At 42.1% G+C, this 25022-nt stretch overlaps 2 protein-coding genes across 2 annotated transcripts; both read left to right on the top strand.

Moving 5' to 3' along the window:
- The first annotated feature begins 1111 nt into the window (after positions 1-1111).
- On the top strand, positions 1112-9638 carry LOC117740697 (aquaporin-3-like). The gene is made up of 6 exons (XM_034547229.1): positions 1112-1124; positions 3704-3759; positions 5367-5501; positions 6837-6973; positions 7134-7277; positions 9455-9638. Exons 1-6 carry the CDS (start codon positions 1112-1114, stop codon positions 9636-9638), a joined length of 669 nt encoding a protein of 222 aa, XP_034403120.1.
- A 10877-nt stretch (positions 9639-20515) lies between these two features.
- Positions 20516-24512, top strand: arid6 (AT-rich interaction domain 6). Its single transcript, XM_034546960.1, has 6 exons — positions 20516-20709; positions 21331-21487; positions 21826-21878; positions 22009-22106; positions 22200-22356; positions 22966-24512. The coding sequence occupies exons 1-6, from the start codon at positions 20683-20685 to the stop codon at positions 24307-24309; spliced, it is 1836 nt and encodes a 611-aa protein (XP_034402851.1). The 5' UTR covers positions 20516-20682; the 3' UTR covers positions 24310-24512.
- The last annotated feature ends 510 nt before the right edge of the window (positions 24513-25022 follow it).

Here is a 25022-nt window from a genome sequence, read left to right as displayed (position 1 = left end):
TGCGATTCCTGTTTTAGAAATCAATTTATCTTGCGCGCTCGAGGCTCCAGCTAAACAAACCCAGCATTTCAGTAGAAGTGACAGCCCGCTGGTTGGGACATGCTGTGTGTGTTACGTGTCCTGATGGAGGACAGTGTGCGTCTGTGTGTGTGCGTGTGTGTGCGTGTGTGTGCGCGTGTGTGTGTTCGGCTGATTATTCTTGTGAGTGAGCCTGCTCAAGAATTAAAAAAAAGGACCCTCTTCCATGAAAATAACTTGCACTTTGAATCAACTATTGAAAAGGTTTATTTCTGTCGGCCTGTGGACACATTTTGTGAACGCGATGGCGTCGCAATCGTACAAAATGCAATTACAAAAATCATACAAATGTGCAGATTCAGATCGATACATTTCGAGGCGACTTTACGCTGTATATGTACAACCTGTAGTTCATTCCACATGAAGGGTTAGTTTGAAGATGTCTGAGGCTGGTGCGATCCCATCACAAGATGGTCTCTTGTTGGTTGACCCACATGATACAATTTTACTCCACTTATTAAAGTGGATTTTCATAAATATTATCAACATGAAATATCATTCTCCCCCAACCGACGTTCTACCGGGGGGGGGGGGGGGGGGGGGGGCATCATTTTGCTTTGGTCGTTTTAGGAAAATACTAATAAGCCCTTTTATTCCTTCCTTCCTCAACGTAAAGATACACAAAACAAAGCAGTCTCACGAGAGAACACTTTTTATACACAAGGGAATACATTTTTATTTTTTTTTTAAATCGCTTCATCTCTAAATAAATCAGTATTTGAACAACATATGTAAATTGAGATTATCGTGGAGGTTGTTTTTCTCGCATTGTGCCGAAACAGCAAGTCGGCCAGATTTGAACTAACCTCCCAGATAACCCATCAACGCTCTCCTCCTCTGGCCATTCCCCTCGCACTAATGCGCTGAGCCAAGCACGAGATGTGAACATCCTAATTGCGGCGCACTCCGAGATAATGATAACACTTGCATTAGCCTGCTTGAACAAATGGAAGCGCGCGCACACACACACACACGCACACACACACGCTCACACACACGCACACACACACACTCACACACACGGAACGGCTGAATGTTACAGCAAGGTGAGACTTCCTTGAGTAAACACTTCTTTGTGCTCGATTCCCCGCTTTCTTCCTAGATTAAAACTGACAAGGTAATTTCATAACTGAAGAATCAACACTTTAATTGTGTAAAAATCAGACAAATTAGCAGCAAGGTCAAGCTCAACCTTCATCATCGCCATCAGTCATTTTCTCCACACAGATAACCGTGAAACACAAGCGGATTATTTGCAATTGGGTGCATATTGCCCCCCCCCACACACACACACACACACACACACACACACTCCCCTCCATTTCCAGTCATCTGTGTATATATAATCTGTTGCTCAATCTTTATGATAATGTATGCACAATATATAAACTGCACTGCACTGATTGAACTTTTCGCCAACGCTGTCAGACTCATGATGGACGGACGGTTTAACAATCTGTATCGATGTAGCGGAATCAGAGACATCATCCGTCGTTATTTCATACATCGTCTCAACCTGCATTACCCACAATGCTTCTCAACCGGCTGACAGTTCAGAGGAATGGCTTTTGGTTGGAGCCGCTGACGTAGCCTCGAGCTGCTTGTAGTCATCAACCCGAACTGATAAGGACTCAAGTGACTCTTCGTATGCAGCGGCACAACTGATAAAAACAGACAGTGGGGTGAACATAAAAAAACTGGGACATTTTTTTTGGGGGGGGGGGGAAAGAAGCTGCTGAGCATGTTGGGAAAAGCCTGATAATTTGCTCACAAAGTCTCAAAAGGGTGTAAAGCGCCGGGTTTCTGTTCTGAAACCATCTGCTGAAACGAGGTTCGCATTAGGAGAGGGGAGGACCCGAATGTGTGCAGGGTCGTGACCTCTGTGAAGCGCTGAAGAAAGGGGCGTCGTCACACTCTGATTGGCCGAGAGGTGAACTGCACCCAAAGCTGCTGTCAGTTTTTTAAAATCAGGAGCCGGTCACCACGCGCAACAGGTGATCTGCATATTTTCTCTAATCTTCTCGGAGGAGTTGTAACGTTCAGCTAATGCCCAGCACACGCTGCACGACTGTCGTCTTAAAACTGGATTTCTTTTGAGATTATTTCACATGCTGCTCCTGGTGGAGATTTACAAGAAGAGCTGCCCTTGACACAACAAGAGGCCTTCTTGTTCACTGCGTAACTCGGACTCTTTCTCCTTTCTTTGCCACAGTGTTTACCGTCTACCCGGCTTCTCACACCCTCTAAGCAACTTTATTTCTAAAAAAGCAACTGGCGACAACCTAAGTGGGAAATATATTCTAAACACATCATATTCATTTCCTTTGTTGGATGTAACTTTCAAAATAACTCCCCGTCTCCAACACCTGGTTCCTGATGTTTGCGACGTGCCTCCGAACTGTTCGTTAACTTTCGCTGCTCCTGCATCCCGCCCGTGGTCAGAAAACACAGCGGAGACGCCCTTGTTTTGGTCTCCAGGGCCCGGAGTCGATAGATTACGTTACCAGCTCCCCCGTCACTCAACTCGGCAGATGGAAAAACAAGACACGGGAAACCTCTCACACACACACACACACACACACACACACACACACACACACACACACACACACACACACACACACACACACACACAGGCTCTGCTATTCTCCAAATGACCTCCACTACTCCTACAACATAATGTGAAATAGTTCACTTAGTTATTTTATGACGTTTCTCAACCTAAATGTCTCATTGTTTAAATCTAAGTGAAAAATCTCTTGGAAATGTGCTAAAGGTTGAAGGCCGGCGTGAAATTAATTGGGGGGGGAAAAGGGAAATGACAGCAAGTACAAAAGAATGAAGGAGTGCTCCACGTTGTCCTCGTTTTAAAAATGTTTTTTTGCATTTAGTGAAACGATGAGGACTCTTTATATGTATATTATCATATTATATACAGTGCAACGCTTCACGCCCACATTGACCATTTACTTTAGAGCTAATTTGCAGCGAGAGACAACACGATACTCTCACGGCTGCTTGGGCACGGCATCTATCAGTATCCACAGTGACGGATGTTCCCTACTCACGGGTGGGGGGGCGGGGAGAGTGTTGTGTGTGTGTGTGTGTGTGTGTGTGTGTCCCCTCAGCTTACCTGACTGTTGGCTGCTTACACGTTCCTGTCGAGGAGCTCGTGAAGAGGCTAGTGAAGAGGGATCGGTTTGGGGGAGGTTCCTCCGTCATCTCACGTCCCTCAGGATGAAGTCCTTTTGCGTGATGAATGTGCACAATTATGTTACGGACAGACTTGCATTTTAATTGGGTGTGATTTTAAAAAATGTAGGCCAGGAAAAGAAAAAAAAACGGTGAGCAACAACCATCAGTTAGCGACGAGAGTATAAACGTGCAACGTTATAGCTTAATTTTTTCATGTCTGGCTGCCCTGTGCAGAGAAAAAATGATGAAAGTAATGTCAAGAGCCACAAAAACCTGAGGAAGAGACGAGTGTAAACGTGTTGAGGAGTGGCAGCCTGGTCCACAGGCAGGGGTCCAATGGGAGACCCCTAAAAGCTGACGCACAGCCACGCTGACTCACATTGGATTGTCGGACCGCAGAGCCTCCCTCAAGATACTCTCATAACAACAGCATCATGGGAAAATGGCCAGGCCCTGGCCCAGTGCCTGGGCACCTTGGTTCTGGTGGTGAGTAAAGAGTGCCGAGTGGATCGTTGTCAACAAGGGCAATAGACTAAATTGCCAGATATGTATACTGTTCTCTGTATAAGCTAGTTATTAACTACATTTGAAATAGAATATATGTTTTAGTACGATATCGTCTGCTACCATTCAATGAAATGAAAATGAACGGGAATGCTGTTGTGCCATTTAGGAAATGGGGGGGAAATATATGTAGCTTTTGGTTACTTAAAAAATATTTTCAGGATTAACGTGACAGTTTTTATGCTTTTCTGGTGTCTTCTCCCTTAAAATGTACAACGACTTTGACCTACTTAGTTTTTTTTTGGTATCCTATGTTGAGATGAGAAACCACAAAAACATGACTAATACCTGCGTGTGTAGAAGACCCACTTGTTACAAAAAGTCAAACGTATATTTAAGTCCAGCGCAGAGCATAGCGCATTACAATATTACTGATTATATCTCAGATATGTACAAAAAAAACACCGTTCATTGTGGAGTCGGTGCCATTTGTGTGATCCAACCATCCAAATGAATCGGACCGACAATTAAAAGATGTGAGATGGTGAGCGAAAGCACATCCTAAGAAATGGTGAACGGGGTTGCAACAGGTTTTCTCACTAAGATAAATACTCTGAAGCTTTCCTTCAGCTTCAACGTGAGAAAAAATAAATAAAAAGACCTTTTGAAAATTCCCAGAGGGATTTTGTGTGTGCGTGCGTGCGTGTGTGTGTGTGTGTGTGTAGAAAGAGATGAGGGCATTTGGCGCATTAGTAAATAAACACTTCTTGTGAGGTTCTCCACGGTGTCTTCTGTACGACTGGTTTGATGTTCAAAGGCGACTTTTAAACTAGTTTGAAGGTAAAGAAAGCTTAACTGCTGCTCTCTTCTCATTAAATTGCCGCTTTCATAAAATGTCTATGAAGCAAAGAAACACTGAGCAATGTCAACTATATTCATAAGAACTTCGTTAATTATCTCCCCGTTTCTTCCTCGTACTTTCATGACATAGAAAAACACATTATCTTACATCCATATTCTTTGTGAATGATACAAGACTTCAGTCCCTGTTCCACCACACGAGGTGAGACTCTTTTTTTCTTTTTTTTTTTAAATGAAAGCTAAATGTTGTTTAGCCCGTGGAAAAAAAACACCCTAGAGTCCCTCTGCTTCCCACGGGCGCCGACGGTGAAACGCTGCCCGGCTGTGACCGATCTGTTAATTCAAGGAGAACCCCCCCCCCCACCCCCCCTCCTCCCCCGTGTGGAGTCAGATTGTTTGTCGGCGGCCATAGTGCCACACAAAGCCCGTCCAAAGCGTACATGTGACCTCGGAGGTCAGATAGACACACACAAAAGCGTGACTCAGCTACACACCCTGACCCGGGATCGCGCCCCCGTGGGGCTTTATGTCTCCTCTTTCAAGGTGTTTTACTACTGTAGGAACTTTAATCTCAGGGTGTGTGTTTTCTTTTTTTTTTAAACTTCACTGGATATTTCTAGGTTGGATCTCTGAAAAAAAAAAAAGGGGTATGGTTTGGAGATGTTAAAAACACATTACGTGGTAGATGTGTTGATTCATTCCAGCTGGTTACCCGCTCCCCTCTCCAGATGTTTGGTTGTGGTGCAGTAGCACAGCTGGTGTTGAGCAGAGGCTCCCACGGCACGTTCCTCACCGTCAACTTGGCTTTTGGCTTTGCTGCAACATTGGGTCTCCTCGTGAGTGGGCAGATCTCAGGTGAGGATGCACTGCAGTGTATACTGGTCCTCCCACATCAGCATAAATAAGTCCATTTTCAGCTAAATGTCTTTAAGGCACTCACAATAAATGTGTTCTTACATAGCCCATAATAACATAAAACCCGGTTCCTTATGCGGTGTAATAACAATGCTCTGTGGTCAATCGTTTTGTCACGTTCATTAAATGTGCGAGCTGAGTTTGTGGAGAAAAGAGTTACCACTTTAATGCCTTTTTCTATACATTTTAACGAGGTGAGACGAAGAAGAAAACATAGTAAAAAATAAATTAAAAAAAGGGTCGATTTTGCAACTTTCATTATTTCTCTCTCTATATTTATACACACACACACACACACACACATCAGCTGCAACAACAACGCAAACGTCAACAAAAGGGTCGGAAAAAAAAGAGAGGAACACTTTATCTTCATCAAGAAAAACACACACACACACACACACACACACAGCGGAGCCATGCAGTCATTAGCATCACTGTCGTGCGGTACCTGTCAGTCACAAGAGTATTTCCCCGTAAGACCTCGGCTTTTTCCTCCATCTTCCACCGGCATAACAGGGAGTCATTATTATTGATGGCTAGACGGGCACTAAATATCAGCAAAAGGGTAAACTGGCAGTTCTCTGAAACGCAGTATTTACCCCACTGATGCGTTTGCCTGCAGGATGACAGCTCGAAACGGGGAGGCAGTGGACGGGGGCAATGCAAAGTTTAAAAGAGGACACACCCACACGCAGTGGGAGGGGCCTCTTACCCCCTGAACCTGAAAACTAATGCGTTCTGTAATTGAAAGGAAAAGTGAGAGAGTCGATCCTCAATCACAGTATCCTCTGTCAAAAGCATGCCGCACTACAAAGGGTTCCCCGGTTCACTCACACTCACTCCTCCCGATGCCTTTATAATGAGGCTGTCCCCCCTCGAACACACGTTGCAGCTGAGAAAATAAGCTCTTATAATTAGATAGCTCCTACTCAGACACGATTAAGGTGTGAATAGAAGCGAGGTGCCCACACGAGTGTGCCATCAGAGCAGTTATGAGAGGGATACTTTTTCTCAATCTTTTCATCCCTCCTATTTAATCTAGTGTCACAGAGACCTTCCATCCAAACAAGACTTCAGAGACCAGTCACTGGATATCGGCCTACAGCTCTCTCCTGTCTCACAGAGAAAAGGGGGCGAGGGAGTATGCTGTATGCAGTAGAGATAGATAAAAAAACAGCCTCCATGTGTTTTTGTTTTCCTGGGTTGAAACATAGAATCTGATGATGGATTTTAACGAAAGTACCCACCAAAGTTCTGTATTTCTTTCCCCCCTTTATCTTCAGGGGGGTCATCTGAACCCAGCTGTGACCTTCTCCCTGTGTTTACTTGGCCGAGAGCCGTGGAGGAAGCTCCCGCTGTTCTTTTTCTTCCAGACTCTCGGAGCCTTTCTGGGCGCGGCCATTGTGTTCGGCATGTACGTGAAACTGAGGCGAAAGAATCCGATTTTAAAAAACGCATGTTCTACAAGGCCACACACACACACACACACACACACACACACAGACCTGTCCTCCTTGGACAACTCAAGCTGGATGTGCTACCCGCTGGTACACAAAAGTGATTTGTACATTCTTCCCACCAGATGCATTGTGGGGCTTTAGCCACGGGAAGCTGATCGTGGTGGGGACGAATGCCACGGATCCATCCAAACATCTCACCCTGGTTAACGGATTCTTTGATCAGGTAACAGGGACTTGGTTTCTCTCCTCACTGAACATGGAGCAGCACGCTAAAGAGACTATTCTCTTTATTATATATGTTTAAGTAAAAAAAAAAAAAAAGAACACAATCACGGACTTGAATAGACACTTGAAGTCACAGCGACTCGTGTCTGGTGGAGCTGAATAGACCTCGTTTTTCAAGAGACGAATGATTGAAAAACATGGCCGAGTCTCGTTTATTGAGGGCATATCAGGGCGTGGGACTAGCATGGCTCCAACTGCTGGAGCCCAAAAAACTCTTTATTGTTTGGACTCCGGTAAAAGGGCCTAATAGCCAAAATCTCCAAAAACATCAGCTCCCGTCGTCCTCTTTGACCCTTCGAGCAGGACGCAATGAGCACGACGGTGTCACAATCCATCTGTGTGGAACGGCTTGTAAGCGTGCGGGAAGATTCAAATAATGAATGAAGGCATACTCTGTGCATTAAAAATCCGAACAAGGCTACAGGTATTTATCTAAAAAAAATAAAAATGAAAAAAAGAGCTTATATTCCTACAGTTTGCTCGGCGGTCTGAGCAGACAGAAACGCAAGTAAACAATCTGTTGACAACACACAAGGAGCTTTTTAATACGTTCGTATTATCTGCGCCTGAACAGACGGGAAGACCGCAGAACAGATGTGTGCTCGCGGTTGACTTTGTCAGTTTACCTTGTCAAGACCCCCCCTGTGGGCTCTGAAACGGCACTTCCTCTGCGCTGCGATGCCATCGCACGAGCCTTGCAGTACATGTGCGGGCCAGTGGGTGGCCACTAGCCGGACCCGGATGCGTCACAGCAAATGGACTCATGTATTCTATACAATGTCAAGTCCAGACCTGTGGTGAGGATGCAACGCTGCTAATTGAAAGAAAAACAGCCTGTGTTCCCCGTCCGCTCTCCTTGCGGAGCCTTTTTTATCCGATGATGTCAGGAGGCTGTGGACAGTGGGAGTGATGGGATGTTTTCTGATGGAAAGGTTGACAAGATGGCCAGATTTCACATTTATTCCCCTTCGAGATGTTTTGATGGGAAACCGTTTTCTCCTATAGGTTACGTTACTTTGGGAGGATGGGTCGGACAAAACTGTAGACTTTCACCAAACTCAAAAATAAAATAAAATAGAAATCCTACCCATGATAACTAAACCTTACCAAGAAGTGTTGTTGCCTAAACTTAAAAGTAATTTAGTTTTGAAACACCAAAAGCCGTTAAAACACTGCAATGTTGATATATAGAAATGTTGATATGAAACCTATTTTTGGTTCAGAAACGTTGATTCTGCATCAAAATATCAGGAATGCCAAAATTGTAAATCTGTTGAGCAACAGTTGAAGAAATAGAAAGAAAAAAAGCTGTTTTTAAATAGATTTAGAGACTCTTGATAGTTCACGTGAGTAGGGGCACGGTATTGAACTGCGGGGATATCACGGAGGTTATCAGCCAATTGAATGGCCGTTATCAGCCTCATAGATATGGATTGGAAGGGACCTACTGGTTCAGAAGGACGTTATCTATTCACACGGTTGTTGATCTATACGAATACAAGAAGAAGGGGGTGGTTTATATAAAGTGACATGGTCCACATAGAATGGAGGTTGTGGCAAACAAACACAGGACTTTCACCTAGGGGACTGCTGTTCATGTCATGTTCTTCCTAAACCTAACCAAGGAGTTTTCTTACCAAGTAGTTTTGTTTCAAATCACAATGTTAAGTTTCACTTTCGCAACAAGGTGCAGTTTAAAAAATTAAACAATTCCCACCAAAACATACGGTAGAAATACAAAAATGTAGTTTCTTAATAATTTTTTTTTTTTCTGTGGCTGATATGAACAAAAGGCATGCAGAATTGCGTCGTGGTGGCATCATCTTACAGCATGAGTGAAACTGTAAACATTTTAGAAATGTAGTATTGTGCTTTGATGAGAAGGAAATCACATGAGACAATGTCCAAGCAGCAGAGGTCAAGAAGTCCTGACCTTTGGCCCCCGAGATTAAAGCACCACAAACCACTGGGCACTACATTTCCCACAATGCCACTCGATATTGACATGCTACTCTGACCCAGAACACTTCATCTATGCAACTTCTGCTATACCCTCATATTTTATGTAGGCCTGCTACAGTATAGGTGCATTGAATCGAAGATGTTAAATGCCATCGTACATTACATTTTTTTTTGTAACATTTATTCCCTTCCAGAGCAAACACCTACTGGTTCTTTGTGCCCATCTGTGCACCCTTCTTGGGTGCAGTGGTGAGTGTGCTGTGTTACCAGCTGATGATTGGATACCATTTAGAAGGAGAAGTCAAAAAGAAGCAGGAGGAGGAGGAGGAGGAGGAAAGGTTAAAACATTCCAGTACGACAACCAACGAAGATGCATGAGCATCACTGAATTTATGTTTGCGATTATGTTGCTGTAGATGGCATTCTTGCCTCACAGTGATGTTGTTTTGCTTTTGAGGAAAACTATTTTTGTTTTCACATCTGTTATAGCCTATAGGACATCAATCCATAATCCTGAAGATATTTAATCTAGTGGTTCTCAACCTTTTTTCAGTGAGGTACCCCCTGTTTAAATATTCTTTCAGCCAAGTAGCCCCTAACCAGCGCCTATATAATATATACAAATCAGTCTATAAACATACACTTGTATATTGTATTGAATATGTATTAAATAACTTTTTTAAGGATTTTTTAATAAATTAAAAGTTTCTCTGCAGGGCTCCTGAAGCGATACATTCTCTTATTACCCAAATACAGACGTACATTGTAAATCCTAGTTTTTCAACTTGTTTTCATGTGTTCCAATGACTTGTTTCAAGTGTTTCCCGGTGTTTGTTTGATTCGAAAATAAAAACATGTAACATTGTGATTTTGTCTATATTAGTGTCACTTGCAATGTTCATTTGCAACATTTACATGTACAGTAAGCAACTTCTCACAGGCTTCGCTGTGTAAAATATATATATATACGTAGATTCACCGCTGAGAGGTACCGATGTGTGGCAGAAAAAAAAGCCCGATTTATTTTTTGGAACAATCTACAAAAAGTTAACTTATGGTCAAAAACATTGATTTGAAACTTCATCAGCAGAAACATGATCGGTGCTTTTGTTTCTCAGGCTTCAATTTAAGATTTTGTTTCAGCTGGTTTATGTCATCAAAATGGACATAACATGGTCCGCACCTATCTGTGTTTAGTCATGTGTAATGTATGGAGGACATTGCCTCATTAAGCCAAGATAACATTTTATAATAGAAGAAACAGATTGAAACCATATATTGTAGACCCCGGCATGCAAACAGTGACATTTGCTACATTATGAATGTCCTCCAAACAAAGATATGCCCCTTTTGGTTTATCATGCCTCAGGTGGTTATCACGGTTAGAAATTCGATCTTGGTTTAAAAGGGCACGAGGGGGCACAAAAGGTCAGGGGTATTTGCTCATAATAACGCTTCCCCGACCATTATACAACACAGTGCACACACACACACACACACACACACACACACACACACGTGCACATCTGAAGTTCATATCTACCACAGATGTCCATCAATGCTCAATTACCATCGGAGAAGCAAACGCATATTCTGCATCAAAATATCAGGAGTGACATTTTTGTTGTCTGGAAGAGAATATCAATAAGTCAGATCTTACAAAGGCTTAAACTTCAGAGACGGGTGTTTGACATTTGGAGTCCATTTTTGGCCCGACCTTTGCGTCAGTTCACCAAACATATCTATTGTCAATCTATGCATCTGCCTCTGAAATTATAATGTACCTGCCCGCTGACTCCGCAGGAGCATGAGAGATGCTTTTGTTTTTACGGATGTCACCATACAACCAAAGTGAGGTTCAGCCGTCTTTTCGGTGCAAAAGTTCCATTACAAAGATGACATATAACAAATATGACAGGGTCTGTTGATGAATACAAATTTTATCCAAATGCGCTTTTCATTTCCTTTGCATTAGAGTCAGTCTTCTGTGGATGATGGGGGTAGAAACACGGCAGAAATAAAAAGTGTTATCTGTGAGCAGAACATAAAAATTCAGCAACATGAACTGCAAGAGTAATAGGAAGCTAAGAACCCTCTCCGTGGTTGACACATGTGTTTGTCGTCTACCTGTTGCAACATGTACAGGCCACAATCTTGAATAATATATTTTTTTAAACCCATGTGTACATATGGGTAACAGGTTTTCATTTCAGATTAAAAACACACGCAGAACATGAAATGCCATATTCAGCCTTACATTCGAGTCATGTCACACATGGCATTTTCAGGAAAAGGCAAATATGAAAGCTTGAGCCACAGCGCCACCGTGTGGTGAAGTAATGAACCGCCAACACTTTAACCACTGAGTAGTATTTGTCAGGTACACCTCAAGGAGATCAGAAGGCCTGAAGTGCCATATAAAGCACAACGTTTATTTGCAACATTTAAAGAAAAGTAAAACATATTTCCTGGTGCGTTGACCAAATTATAATAACCAGAACGTCCAATTGTTGTCCAAACTCACCGTGGAATAAATTACATACCCGGAAAAAAACGGTTTCATTCCAGTAATTGACTGGACTGGTTGCATTCACAGACTAAATGACATTCTTCATGTCCTCATGTTACATGAATTTCAGTTCCTTGATGCACTTCCCCCTCCCAGTGTCTCTCACATTGCAACATGGCGGCGCGAATACATATTTTTACATCTGCAACAAAAAGGTCCTGTAAAGGGATACTGATCCAAAACACGCACCAGGAAACCACAGGCATCTTAGGGGAGAGCCCGGCTATCGCCTGCTGTGGGGTTTCATGTTTCTGAGTCACGCTCACTTACACGATTCAGATGACTTCTCGATGGGTGACAGGAAGGAAATGTCTCGCACTTGATACTCAACTGGAATACCTGACGTCTTTCGCATGAATGACACATTACACATTCAAAGCTACACTATATTTTTTTGGAAAACCTACATTTTTGTCACCTTATGGCACCCACGTGGTTCATACATTACATCACATGTCATTTAGCTGACATACACTGTAGACACAGCTGAAAGGAACAATTCATGGTTAAGAGTCTTGCTCAAGGACACAACAACTAGGGCAACACAACAACTCAATATAAAGAGAGTGCTTTATTTGTGGGGACAAAAAAAAAAGAAGGGAGCATGAATTCCAGTTGTGCGTCACAACCCCGGCTCAAAGGTTATTTTTAACACATAACGTGCGTGTGCGTGTGTGGCAGTGTGTGTGCACAAAGAAAAATAAAAAAGAACATTAAACCAACGAGACTGTTTCATGCCAGCGGCACAAAAGGATCTCCTCCTTCAAGAGAGCGAGGCTGCCAAGTGAAGAAGGTCGTTGAGGCCACAACGGCTCAGGCGCGGCTCATCCAGCTGATGCGCCAAACAGCACCTGACATTCCCACATTGGCTTCTATGGGTATTTTAAAACAGGCAATTAGTTGGTAGCAGGTGATAGTGTCTCGGCTGATTAGTCAGTGGGCGCGGTTATTTTGAATGGCGGTGAAGGGAAAACGACACCCGGGTCTTATGTAAAGAACCATGCGCATTGTGTTGCCAAAACGTGTCATGTTGAATTGCAAAGCCGAAACGTGTGTTTTTGTGTGAGTTTTTGGAGACCCGATGCATGTGATTTCCCTCTCAATAATTGTGCTTTATGTGTGGCGGTTGAAAAAATAAAACCAATATATTATTTCTCTCCAGAGTGTACAAAAAGAAAGCACGAATCACAGTTAAAACCAATTGCTAATGCATGTTTTTGGAAAAAGCGGGCCTGTGGCTTCCTTTGTTGTTGCTGTAAACGGCTTCTCGCCTGTGGGTCTTTTTTTTTTTCTTACAATACATCCTGATTGATGAGTCGACAATCAAGTCGGTCCTCCTACCCTACCCCCCCCCCCCCCCCCCCCCCCCCTACCCCCCCCCACACACACCCCCCACCCCCGAGCCGCTTTGTCTCCACCGGAAGAGAAGTTTACGATAACATCGACAAACAAGTAGGATACAGACCGACGGCGTCGCTTTTAGCTCGTTTGCTTTTCATGCGTCGTAAACGTAACATTTTTATAAATTCTCGGATCTATAATAATAATAATAATAATAATAATAGTTAGTGCCCGTTTAATACCGGGTTTCGGGCGCCCATCCCTACCTTTTATTTTTTTAAATAACGTAGAAAAACATAAAAGGCTCTTTGCTGGAGCCAGTGCTCAGTTTGTCCATTATGGGCCACTGTAGAAACATGGCGGTGCCGGATGGTGCACTCCGGGGAAGATGTAGATATAAAATGGTATAAATAAACCCACAAGGATTCTTAGTTTCCAGTGATTAAAAGATTTAATTTCTGCCAATTAATCCCCCTCTATTGAAGAAACAGTTCCTTTTAAGGAATGCGGTTCCAACAGCGCCGTGCGATCCGACAGGGCATAAAGTTTATTCACGCATCTGATCATCTTAAATAACAACTAACATCGATATCCGTAGGCTACCATGTTTCGAGTTAATCCGTCACACCTCTTGTGTTCACAGGTGCCTCAACCCTCTCTCAAGATGGAGTGAGGAGACGAGGAATAATAGAACTTTTATTTATTTTGTATTAAATGAACTTATTTAATTAATGAACTGGAAGTTGGATGTGTAGAATATGCACTTCTTCAGGTTGGTTTGTATTTTAAAAAAAACTGTTTAGCATTTTTTTGTTTGTTTGTGGAAAAAAAATGCACTTAAATGACTCTGAGCACGCTGTGAATCACCATCGTCTACCCGAAACGTTCATTTGTCAGCAGTATTGTGACCGATTTCTCTTTTGCTTTTATAAAAGATCACCAGCACCTTTTTTGTCAGCAGCTCAATGTCGGTTCTAATAACCCAATGAGAACGATTGTGTTCTCTGCACACAGACAAGGTTTCACTCTCATTTGTAATCTGTCACCAATTTGAACAAACATAACAAAACCCGTTGTGCTATTCCAGTACATTTTACGGTACACTGGGTTTTCGTCTGATAATAATGAGAGTGCTTAGAGGATTTTTATTATTTTTTTAAATGGAGGGGGGGGGGTCACTCCCTTTACATACATACACACACACACACCAGTGTTGAGCGTGACTTCGCCTTTTTCTATACCCCACCCAACATGCCTGCATTTCAAATTGCAGCAATTCATTGTGATGAGTGTCATCTTTATTAAATAGCCGAGAGCTCACGTCACAATGGAAACCGGATTAGTATGTCAAAACAAAAAACAAAAAAACGACACACAGGTGAAACGCCTCAGAGAGCTATGTCTGAGAGGAGATGATGTGACATCTGAGATTACTTACATTCAGCACACGGAACAACCAAATGTAAAAATAGTTGATAAATTAACTTCGCTATCTAAACTTTCAAACATATCTTTTAAACTGTCGGAACGTATTTGTGACACGCCAAAAAAACCAATTAGTGCTATTTGGTGTGTGTGTGTGTGTGTGTGTGTGTGTGTGTGTGTGTGTGTGTGTGTGTGTGTGTGTGTGAAGGTGCAAGACAAAAAAAACATACAGTTGAAAGCCGGTTTTCTATTGGCTGGTGTTCCCGGTTGGCCCTAACGACCCCCTGCCACCAGGTAGCTGGAAAACATGGCGGATGACAGATTGACAGGGGAAGGGCACAGGGGGTCGACACAGGAAGAAAAAGAAGAAAAAAAACGTCCGTCGTTGCTGCTCTGAGGAAAAACAGCGGCTCGTAAAACGCCTGCATGTGATCATCAATAAAGCTGTCCAGGTGCTTAATTATCCCATTTCTCTTTCTGTTCATGTGACAACAATATAAGAATTACTATTCTGAAAACAAAACATGCTCTCCAGTCACAGCGCAAAACACATCATTTGTCAAAACGAACTGGAGGGCGAGTTACACATTTCATGTGAAAGAGGGATCTGGGGTGTTTTTTTTATCCGATGCGGTTAGTCACGATAAAGTAGATGAAGGCGAAAGATTCGACCCTTTGCACGTAGCTGTCGTCATTGGTATGTCGTAGATGAATATGATAATATTCTGAATACGTGAGGAGCAATCTGATGCATGAAAGATAGTCAACTTTACAAATGATTGGAGGTGATGAACAATACAATGTATGCCCATTTCAATGCATAACGCAAATACAGTGCATTGTAAATATTGGAATAATATGGTTGCAGGAAAAAGGCATACATCAGCACAAATGGAGCAGGGGTATAATAATGGAGCAGGGCCTTAAAAAAAGGCGTTTGGGATTAACTAATTGGAAAATCTTATCAAATAATGAAGACGGACGTTTTGAATGCAAATAACACATTAGAAGCATTTTTAACAATGTAAACAGATTCCTTAAATACCTAAATAATAAATATATAAAATGTGCGAAGTTTTGAAATGCATAAAGGTTATGAAAAGGTTATTTTTGGGGAGTTTTTCCTGATCCGATGTGAGGTCGTGTGTGTACAGCTTGTAAAGCCCTCTGAGGATAATTTGTAATTTGTGATATTGGGCTATACAAAATAAACTGAATTGAATTGAATAAAGAAGTGTTTCTGCAAATGTCCGGGTGGGTCATCGTCGTTACCGGGCACTTCATAAAATAGCTTTCCATCTGTCTGCAGTGATTACGGCTTTCTTTGTTTGGCAGTTGGAGGAATGGAGGAAAAGAGACTGTTTTGAAACCTGAACCGACCGGTTCTCACTCTGGGCTTTCATCCAACTCCGATGTGAGTCCATTCCCGTCATTATCAGACGCTCAGAGCGACGTGCAGACGGCACAATTAAGAGCAAAGGAAAAGCCTCCGCGTGTCCTTTTGGTGAGATTGAAGAGGCATTAAAATGTGTTATTGCTCATTATGTAATGATTTACTTATTAGTCAAAATTCTCTTTTTGGTCATCAAAACCTTGAGTTGTGCATCTGGGAGCAGATTTTATTTCATGAGCTTCTGATAATATATGTTTCTAAAGAGATTGCAATGTAGCTCTGGTATGAAGCCCTTTGTGCATGCAACAGCTGATCCAACAATGGTTTACAGTACAGGCATTGCATTGTTTAAGGTGGGTCAAATCAATTAGCAATTTGCTTATTACCATGTCTGTGTTTAGTCATTTAAAAAAATATATATCTCTAGAGTCCTGGACTCAACGTGCAAATGATCTCCAAACCGTTCTTTTTAAAAGAAAATAGTTGCTGGATTGATCCGTTATATGATGGGATGTCTGTATTTCTTCTTCTATTTGATCACAGCTGACTTCAATATTGGGTTTTATATGTTATCACTGTGAATATAAAGGAACACTGAGCACCAGTGCAAACGAAACTCCAAATATTTATGTTCATGATACATGCACACATTACATAGATCTCTGAACTCAATCCATTAGATTTAGATATACGTAAAAACGTAAAACTATATAAATATATTAGATTAGTGTAATATCTTAATACTGTTTACCATGCACTCTTTTACAGTTAAATATGTTTCGTTTTTTTTTAATTCTACCAACTTTGTCTTTTGTACCCAACACCTTTTTTTATGGATACATCCACGATAATCATACAGTTCTCATATTGCTTCCAGAGCCCCACATTCACATTTTGACCTCTTTGACCCCATATTGTCACTACAGGAAAAGGCACTGGCGCAATTATTTAACATGGATGTGCTAGTTCCAGTACCAACCATTAATACGTGTAATTAAACGCACCTGCTGCTGAACCTGCATCAATTAAAGTAATCTACTCCTTAACATTGATGGAAGAAAAGAGCGCAGTACACAAATCCTGCGTTGCGACACACGAGACACGTTGACTCTTCCTCTGAGGTTGTCGGGAGTCAAGAAAGTTTAATGAAAGTGATGTGAAAAGAAAGAAAAAACAAAGGTATTTCTCACCTTTGTTAGTCATTCTTGGAGAGTAAACCTGAACGCTAACATTCCTGGAGAATATCAATAAGTTTAGTCTCACAGGAGTGACGATGGAGTGGGATTATAGACTCAGGGAAAAGCCATTTGTAAACATTTGTAACACTTTAAGAACAATACAGCTTTGTCTATTATGAATGCTAACATAAACAGACCTTCACTAGTTTCCACACAGCAATTTCGACGACAGTAGAATACAGTGGAGTATTCGTATGATTATTGTTATATTCATAGGAGTCAGCAGACAAGATGTGCCTTGAATTAAAGAGGACAGTTCCAGGAAATGTTAAACCGGTTTTTATGATTGATGTCTATCGCTGTCTTATCAAGGACACGTCAACATATTTTTCTTTGTGCATTGTCTCCAGCAGAAATGTGTATTGCGATCCTGAAAACGTGTCCATCTTTTCTTTTTTTTTTTACTTTTGCATATTATCGCCACAGAAACTGTATTGTTGGCTTCATTGAATCTGTTTTATAAATCAATACATTTTAAAGCTGCATTAATTCAAACCTTCAAACAAACACACAGCAATGAGTCTTTATCTCGCAAAAAAAAAAAAGCGTCCTATTTAAATATCCAAATGGCTGTGCGTTTGGAGTATTTTCTATCAGGTATATCGTCACACTCTTTAATATTTATCTCCATAACGGCCCCGGGTGGATCCGCAAACAAAACATCTGGCTTTCAGATGCACCGACTGTACTTCTCCAGTCACTCTCTGTCATTTATGTTAGATATTGTGTGCTGGCTGTGGTTTTATGATCATTTATGTCGCCTTTTTATTAGATAGTTAATTGTAACCGTTTTGGACCTAAACAATATCTTATTAAATTGTGTACTGTACTTAACGCCACCCTCTTGTGTCACTTATGCTTGCAAAAAAAAAAGAAATTAAAAAAGCCAAAAACAAGATGGCGACAGCCAAAATGCAAAACCAATGTGTGACATCACAGTGACGACGTCCACTTCCTGTATTCAGACAAGAAGGGCCACACACAACAAAGTGCACTTCAGCAACAAGTTTCCCATAAAACATTAAAAGCATCGTGCAAAAGAACCACATAATAGATTGGAGAGTCATATGCAATTAAAAAGAATAGATCGTAAAAACAAGCTGAAATAGATATGCAGGTACACGAGAATAATAAGTGTCAATTTTCCCCTTAATATATTTTTTAAAACGGTCGCTTTTGTCACGAGTGAGCAGGATGCGAATATTACGCTGGGAAACTTTTTTTTTTTACGGAACAAGGTCAATGTTTCTGAATTCAGACGTCACATTTGCTTATATTTAAGCTTATATTTAAGCGTTGGTTTGAGGAAAAACATGTTTGACCTCAAATGAAGTTCAATGTAAACAGCGTGCACGATCACCCCTGTGATGACCCCTCCCTACCACTAGGGGTTTGTTTCAGACACATGCTGACATCACTGCTTACTGACTGCATGTTTTGTTTTGTTTAGTTCACGTCATCCTTTTCAATAAATGTGCTTATTTATTGCTTCTAACTCACCGCATTTACCATTTTTACATCGCAGCCTTTTAATCCGGGTCGTAACGATCGCAAATAAAAATAAAAAAAATAACTCGACAGCAGTTTGGGACACGAACACCAGATTCCTGGTTGAAAGTGTTTGTTTGACCCATCGACCCCATCCGTTGCCTCCCAGTACCTCCCCGGCCTGCGTGGGTTTTAACCCCAACCCGAAAGCTTGTATTTAAAACGTTTAATAACAACACATCGAGGCCCAACCCGTGGGGCTTGAACCTTCGACGGAGCAGCAGAATGATGTGTGGAATCGGGCGGTGATGTGAAAAGGGAGCGTGGGAGGGTCAGTATCAATATGAACACACTTAATGGAGCTCACAGGGAGCGGCCCTGTTAGCGGACTGCATTCGAGCTGCGCCTTCCAAAAAAAAAAAAGTTATCCTTCTTTTCTTTGCTCATACACTATTTGTGTTGAGCTGGCTGACCTCTTTACGGCTGTAACTCACTCTAACTCTTACGAAATACAGAGAGCACTCTGAGATTGCTTTACAAATTAAATGCATTCTTCTTCTTCTTATTATTAGAGGTGAATGTGTCGCGATGACGTTTCTTCGTGTATATTTTTGTTGCGATCAGCAGATATCCGACGAGAGAGCACACGGCGTACCTGAACACTGCAGGTTGATTCACAACATAGACTTGCAGGCGTAGAGCAACAACAACTTTCACCCTTCACATTTTTTTTTATCTGATATACATGTGCAGGTATTCTTGCAGGTTACATTGTGTGCTGTGCTCTGATAGGGTTCAGTGCACCGCCCGAAAAAAAACCCACCCTGAACCTGAACTGATCACACTCCAATCAAAGCCCGAGAAGTTATTCCGAGATGAGAAAGCATAATAATCACGCATTTAACGATAATTATAGTTTCTTCTTATTCATTATCTGACGCCACACCCTCGTGCGTTTTTTAATTTAGTTTAATCAGAAAGTTGACAGTCTTGACAGATTGCAGTTTACCACTGAGCTGAACCACTTTTTATTTAATTAGGTAAGTGAATAATGTAAAGTTTGCCTAAATTCTGAAGTATGATTGACATCGACAGGACAATGAGTTGATGAAGGATGGCCAATATTTCCTTTCCAAAAAGGGTTTGCCTAATTATGCCAATATACAGGACACTTAAGGTTGAGGCAATTATATATAAACGGGTGCTTGAAAACCCCGTAATGACTGGAAATAACAAAACTCAGCTAATTATGACAATTGGAAGCCCTATGCTGCATTCAAATGGTAAAGACGGGAACATCACCTTCACACAATGTGTCCCAACCACTTTGTCATCAGACAGCCAACCAAATCTCACATTTCCAGTTTCCACATTGATAATTACTTGGATCATTACGTTACCAGTGTGAACATACGTGCCCAAATAATGTACACGTTGAGGTCATAATGCACTTTACAACGCTGAATTTAACACCCACAGTGACACTGCCGTAGTTAAAAAGTCTCATTAGCTATTCTTACGCTTCTACTCATCTCTTAAAGATTAAATGACGAGCAGCGTCTGATGCATTTCAATGGTTTCTGATTTGTCTTTACAGTCGTAAACTCATAAATATTCTAAGTTGACTCCAATTGAACACAACTCCCTGCTCCCTGAACTTTTATGCAACCGCATATGTCCTCACAATCCTGCCACATGGTGTTTATATATTTTGGCCCAGCGGAAATGTACTTCTAGAACAGGTTGAGTTGGTCTGACGATGGCAATCTCAGCAGGAAGACGTTAGAGTAAACACCCCCTCTGACAGTTGCCCACACTGTTACACAGGTACGAGGGACAGGTGTGTGTGTGTGTGTGTGTGTGTGACAACACCGACCGGCTGCAGTGATTTCTACTTTCTTTGACTCCGGCGACGGGAACATCAGGTTGTTTCTTTCTGATCATCGGGACAATGCGATAATATGATCCATGCCTATACTCGCAATGGAAACACAGGTGAGGAACAATATTTTTAAATAGAATGTAGTTGCTCCAGGATTTTATTTAATTGATACTTTTGGTAATTAGTTGGTGTTGCATTTTCCATCTCCGCTCACTTCTGTTGTGTACATTTCTTTATTTAACATGCATTGAACACACTCTCTTCTTATTCATGTGCTGCAAAAAAAAAATACTCTGACAGCTAAAACTGGAAAAAGCTCAATTATATTTTTAATGGGACATAGATTCCAAGCATGAACTAATGTATACTCAGTGATTTTCACTGGAAACTATAGGGAATGAAAGAGAGCATTGATGCCATGGTTGAGTCTCATAGCAATGGTATGTTGTCTCAAGGGGACAGGGTGGAAAGTACAAACATGGGATAAAACCTTGATATATGATAAAGAATAAACCGTGTTTGTCAATCCTCAGTCAAGGTGATGTGACTTTAAACAGTGAGGCATTGTCACTGGAGAATGTCAGTTCTGGGGGCGTGTTTCGGCGAGTAGCGCTGTACATCATATTTGAGATTTTAAATGTGATATGAACATTTCAAAAATACCTAAATATTCAACATTAGTCCTGATAATCAGTGCAAGCGGAGGATAATATTTAGTGTTTTGTGCTTCTCAGACACACAAGGAAATGGCGCAGACAGAGATCCAACAGGAGAGAACCAAGAAGTCCGAGGAGCAGATGTCAGAGGAAAAATTCCTTATCGATCTCTACCGGTTCATGAAGAAGAGAGATACCCCAATAGAGAGAATCCCAAATCTGGGCTTCAAACAAAGTACGTGTTATATTGTTAATTTGATCCTATTTTGAGTCTCATTTTCTTTTTGTGCATTTTACTTGTTTTAATGCACAAAACAAATTATTAGTTTATTAATTTTAATTACTAACATGCTGTCGTTGTAAATTACAAATTAATTAAATTACAAATTAATTAAATGACAGTATTTTCCATCTTTGGGTGTACTGAATGAAGACTTTAATCACTGTTTTCTGATATGTTATAGAACAATGAATCAATCAATTGAGAAAATAACCTGCATAATATGTCACGAGTTTTACATTTTAATAATCACGTGTATTAAGTTTTGTGTATCTTTCCCTATTTTTTTTCAGTTGATCTATACATGATGTTCAAGATTGTCAAAGACTTCGGCGGCTACCAGCAGGTAATCAAATATTCCCAATTCAATTCATATTAGTAGCATTGTTAATATCATCACAGCATAAGGTTATTACATTTTGAAATTATTTTCATTCGTCAATAACACACAAAAAAATGTCCCTGCACTTTACCAGGTGACGGTCCAGCAGCTGTGGAAACAGGTGTACAACTCACTGGGAGGAAACCCTCGCAGCACCAGTGCAGCCACGTGCACCCGCAGACACTACGAGAAGTGAGTTCACCGACGCACGTGGTCTTGTCAGAGACGGTGAGTGATTTGTTTTCTTAAAGGATTAATCTAATCCGTGTTTTTATTTTTGCGCAGGCTTCTCCTGAGCTACGAATGCCACCTGACGGGCAAATTAGTGAACGTGTTCCCTCGTAATCAGCCGAAGCACTTCAACTACGTCAACTACAGCAAAGAGCACGAGGACGGCCAGCGGCCACAGAAACGCAAGCTGCCGATGATGCCCCTGATCCCGGTTGGTAGTGTTTCTCACTCAAACTTTAAGATACCCGTGACACGGCAGTGTTGCTCAACACTGCCGTGTCACGGTCCTCGGACTGATCCCATTATGATTCATTAGATATGTATTCTTCACCATAATAAGTAGTCAATAATTGCATCTCAAAGTGGCTGTTAACTGGTATGATGTGATTCCTTTATGATAATTAGCATTTTACTCTGGATCAGATCCAACATGGGAAAAAAAACATACTTGAAGTTCAGCCCTGTCTCAGTCACATGGTGGTGGGCCCAACATGTGTAAAAAGTAGAGGTTGGCGGCACGAAAACGATGGCCATGGAAAGTTGATTAGTATCCTTTCGTGGAGGACTCATCATCCTCATGAAATTGACAACTTGTAGTTTTTAAAGTTTGGGTTTTGTAAAATGTAATGTGGTCATTGGTGCACTTGAGAGGTGCTGGAGGTCAAATGTAGTTATCTATGAACAGAGACCTGGCAAGCCGTTTTCCTAATGCCGTTTTTTATTGCGAAGCTAAGTCCTGACAAAGAAGGGGAATACGGATATTTCAAAAAATGTTTACCTGTTCCTTCAACTACTGACTGGCCCCTGATCTCTCCACCAGAACCCTCAGAACTTACAGCCAGAGATACGCAATATCGTCTTCCCGCCGTCGCCCCTCTACGCTCACTACTTTCACCCGGGTCATTCAGTTCTGCCCCCCAATGTACCGACCTCCTCCTCAGTATTGACACCGCATTGCCCCCCTCCCCCCGAACCCTGGTTCCTTTTCCCTCCATCTCATCTACACCCAACCGACGGGGCAAAGGAGCCCCTGGAGAATTTGCGCAACCTGGCGGAACGGTACAAGACTGGATTGACTGAGCCTTTGAACCTCAGCACCAAATCGTCGCGGCAGGAATCCAACGGCATCCCCGCCTCGTCGTTCACCCCACCTTCATCCAGCAGGAGCCCAAAGTTTTTGAATAAACCCTCCCCTCTGTACACTCCCCATCTGGTGGTGAGAGATGATGGGTGTGAGACACAAGACGGCGAAGCAGGTTCAGGAGACGCGTCGTATTCGCATCCCGTGAAAGCCAATGAGGCGTATGTCATCGACGTCGACGCCATACCGGCCTCTAGCAGCCCCTCTTGTGCTTCCACACTGAGAACAGACGAAGGCGCCACCACAATGCAGCGGAAACCCGGCTCTCCGAGAACAGACTTAAGTGTCCGGGCGAGAGAAGAAAGAGAGGGGAGTCCGGATGTAAGGGAGGTCAGCTTCAGCCACCTACTGCCCAGCCTCTCTCGAGACAACGAAGGCCAGATGGAAATTGAGGTACCGCTGTCTGTCTTCAACAACTGGCTCCGGCAGTGCGGGTCCTCGGCCGCGATGTTCGGGGCGAAGCAGCTCGGCACTCTTCCTCCGCAGGACGTTGAACACAGACATCCTTGTGAGCCAGACTTCCTCCCCACCAACCTGACATTTCACACGAACCCCCGCCACCAGAGCTCCGCCTTCAGTGAGGACCTGAGGATGCTGACGCGAAACCATTTGCCGAGCCCATTGCCGGCCAGCCACGCCGCTGTGAATCGCCTCGACGACGGCCACAATCATTTCACCAACTATAAACCTTTGCCTTCGAGCGGTATTCTGAAAAATGCAGTCAGCCAAGACACCTATCCGTTTGATAACAATAACTGCAAACCCCTTCATTTCTGGGACGTCTACGATAGAGAGACCCAGGCCTCTCGCATCCCAGTGAACATTGACTCCAGTCCCCGCAGAGTTCAGCAAGACATTGCAGTCTCAGCACCATACGATGAAGACACAGGCTCGAGAGGGAAGGAGGGGTCGGACTCGGGACCCTCGGCGGTGCTGATGTTGAACTCCAGTTCCTCTTCTCTGTTGCACCTCACCACGGAGGAAGTGATGAAGCTGAAGAAAATCATCTCGAGTTCCTCGTGAAGAAAAGTTCAGATAATTACACTCCCAACACCACATTCAAGCTGAGCCACGATACATTGCCCTTCCACAGACGGTATCTCACTGAAATTCTGTTTGCTATATATTAGCTTTTACTTGTTCATATGCAAGCGTGAAATAAGAAAGAAATTATAATCTGATGAATAATAGTTAATAATAGTTAACTGTTGAGCTTTTTTTCTGTCCTGAATATTACTTGTATAATACATTTAATACTTTAATTATTATGTAAAATTGAATAAATTCAAATATATAAAACTGAAATTCCATGGCTGATTTGTCGAATGTGGGATCCTGTCGTCCTTCCGTTGTATAAGGTGTTTATACATAACTTTAATCAAATAATTGCTTTTAATGAGTTTCAATCTTGTAAGTTGCATAATACAGAAGAGGCGTGTGAAGCACAAAAGCCATTCATTGCTGCACTTGTATGCCTTCATAGAAAGAAATACTAATTATACCTTGTCAAGAGGTAATGGCCTCGAGCTTTATTTAGGGAGAGGTTTCTGTAAAGGTTATGTGTTCCTTCAAACAACATATAGATAGGTAGATAGATAGATATATACTTTATTCATGGGGAAAATGTGTTGCTTCCTGTATCCAATAGAATACATGGTACACATTTTTTCTTTTCTTTGGGAAGAGAGCCTTCTGACGCTTTGGCCTTTCTCACAAACATATTTACAGTAAGAGTA

Source organism: Cyclopterus lumpus, chromosome 12 (assembly GCF_009769545.1).
Source record: "Cyclopterus lumpus isolate fCycLum1 chromosome 12, fCycLum1.pri, whole genome shotgun sequence".
Classification (NCBI taxonomy): domain Eukaryota; kingdom Metazoa; phylum Chordata; class Actinopteri; order Perciformes; family Cyclopteridae; genus Cyclopterus; species Cyclopterus lumpus.
The sequence above is the reverse complement of the archived record's forward strand: the minus strand, read 5'-3'. Positions and strand labels throughout refer to the sequence as shown.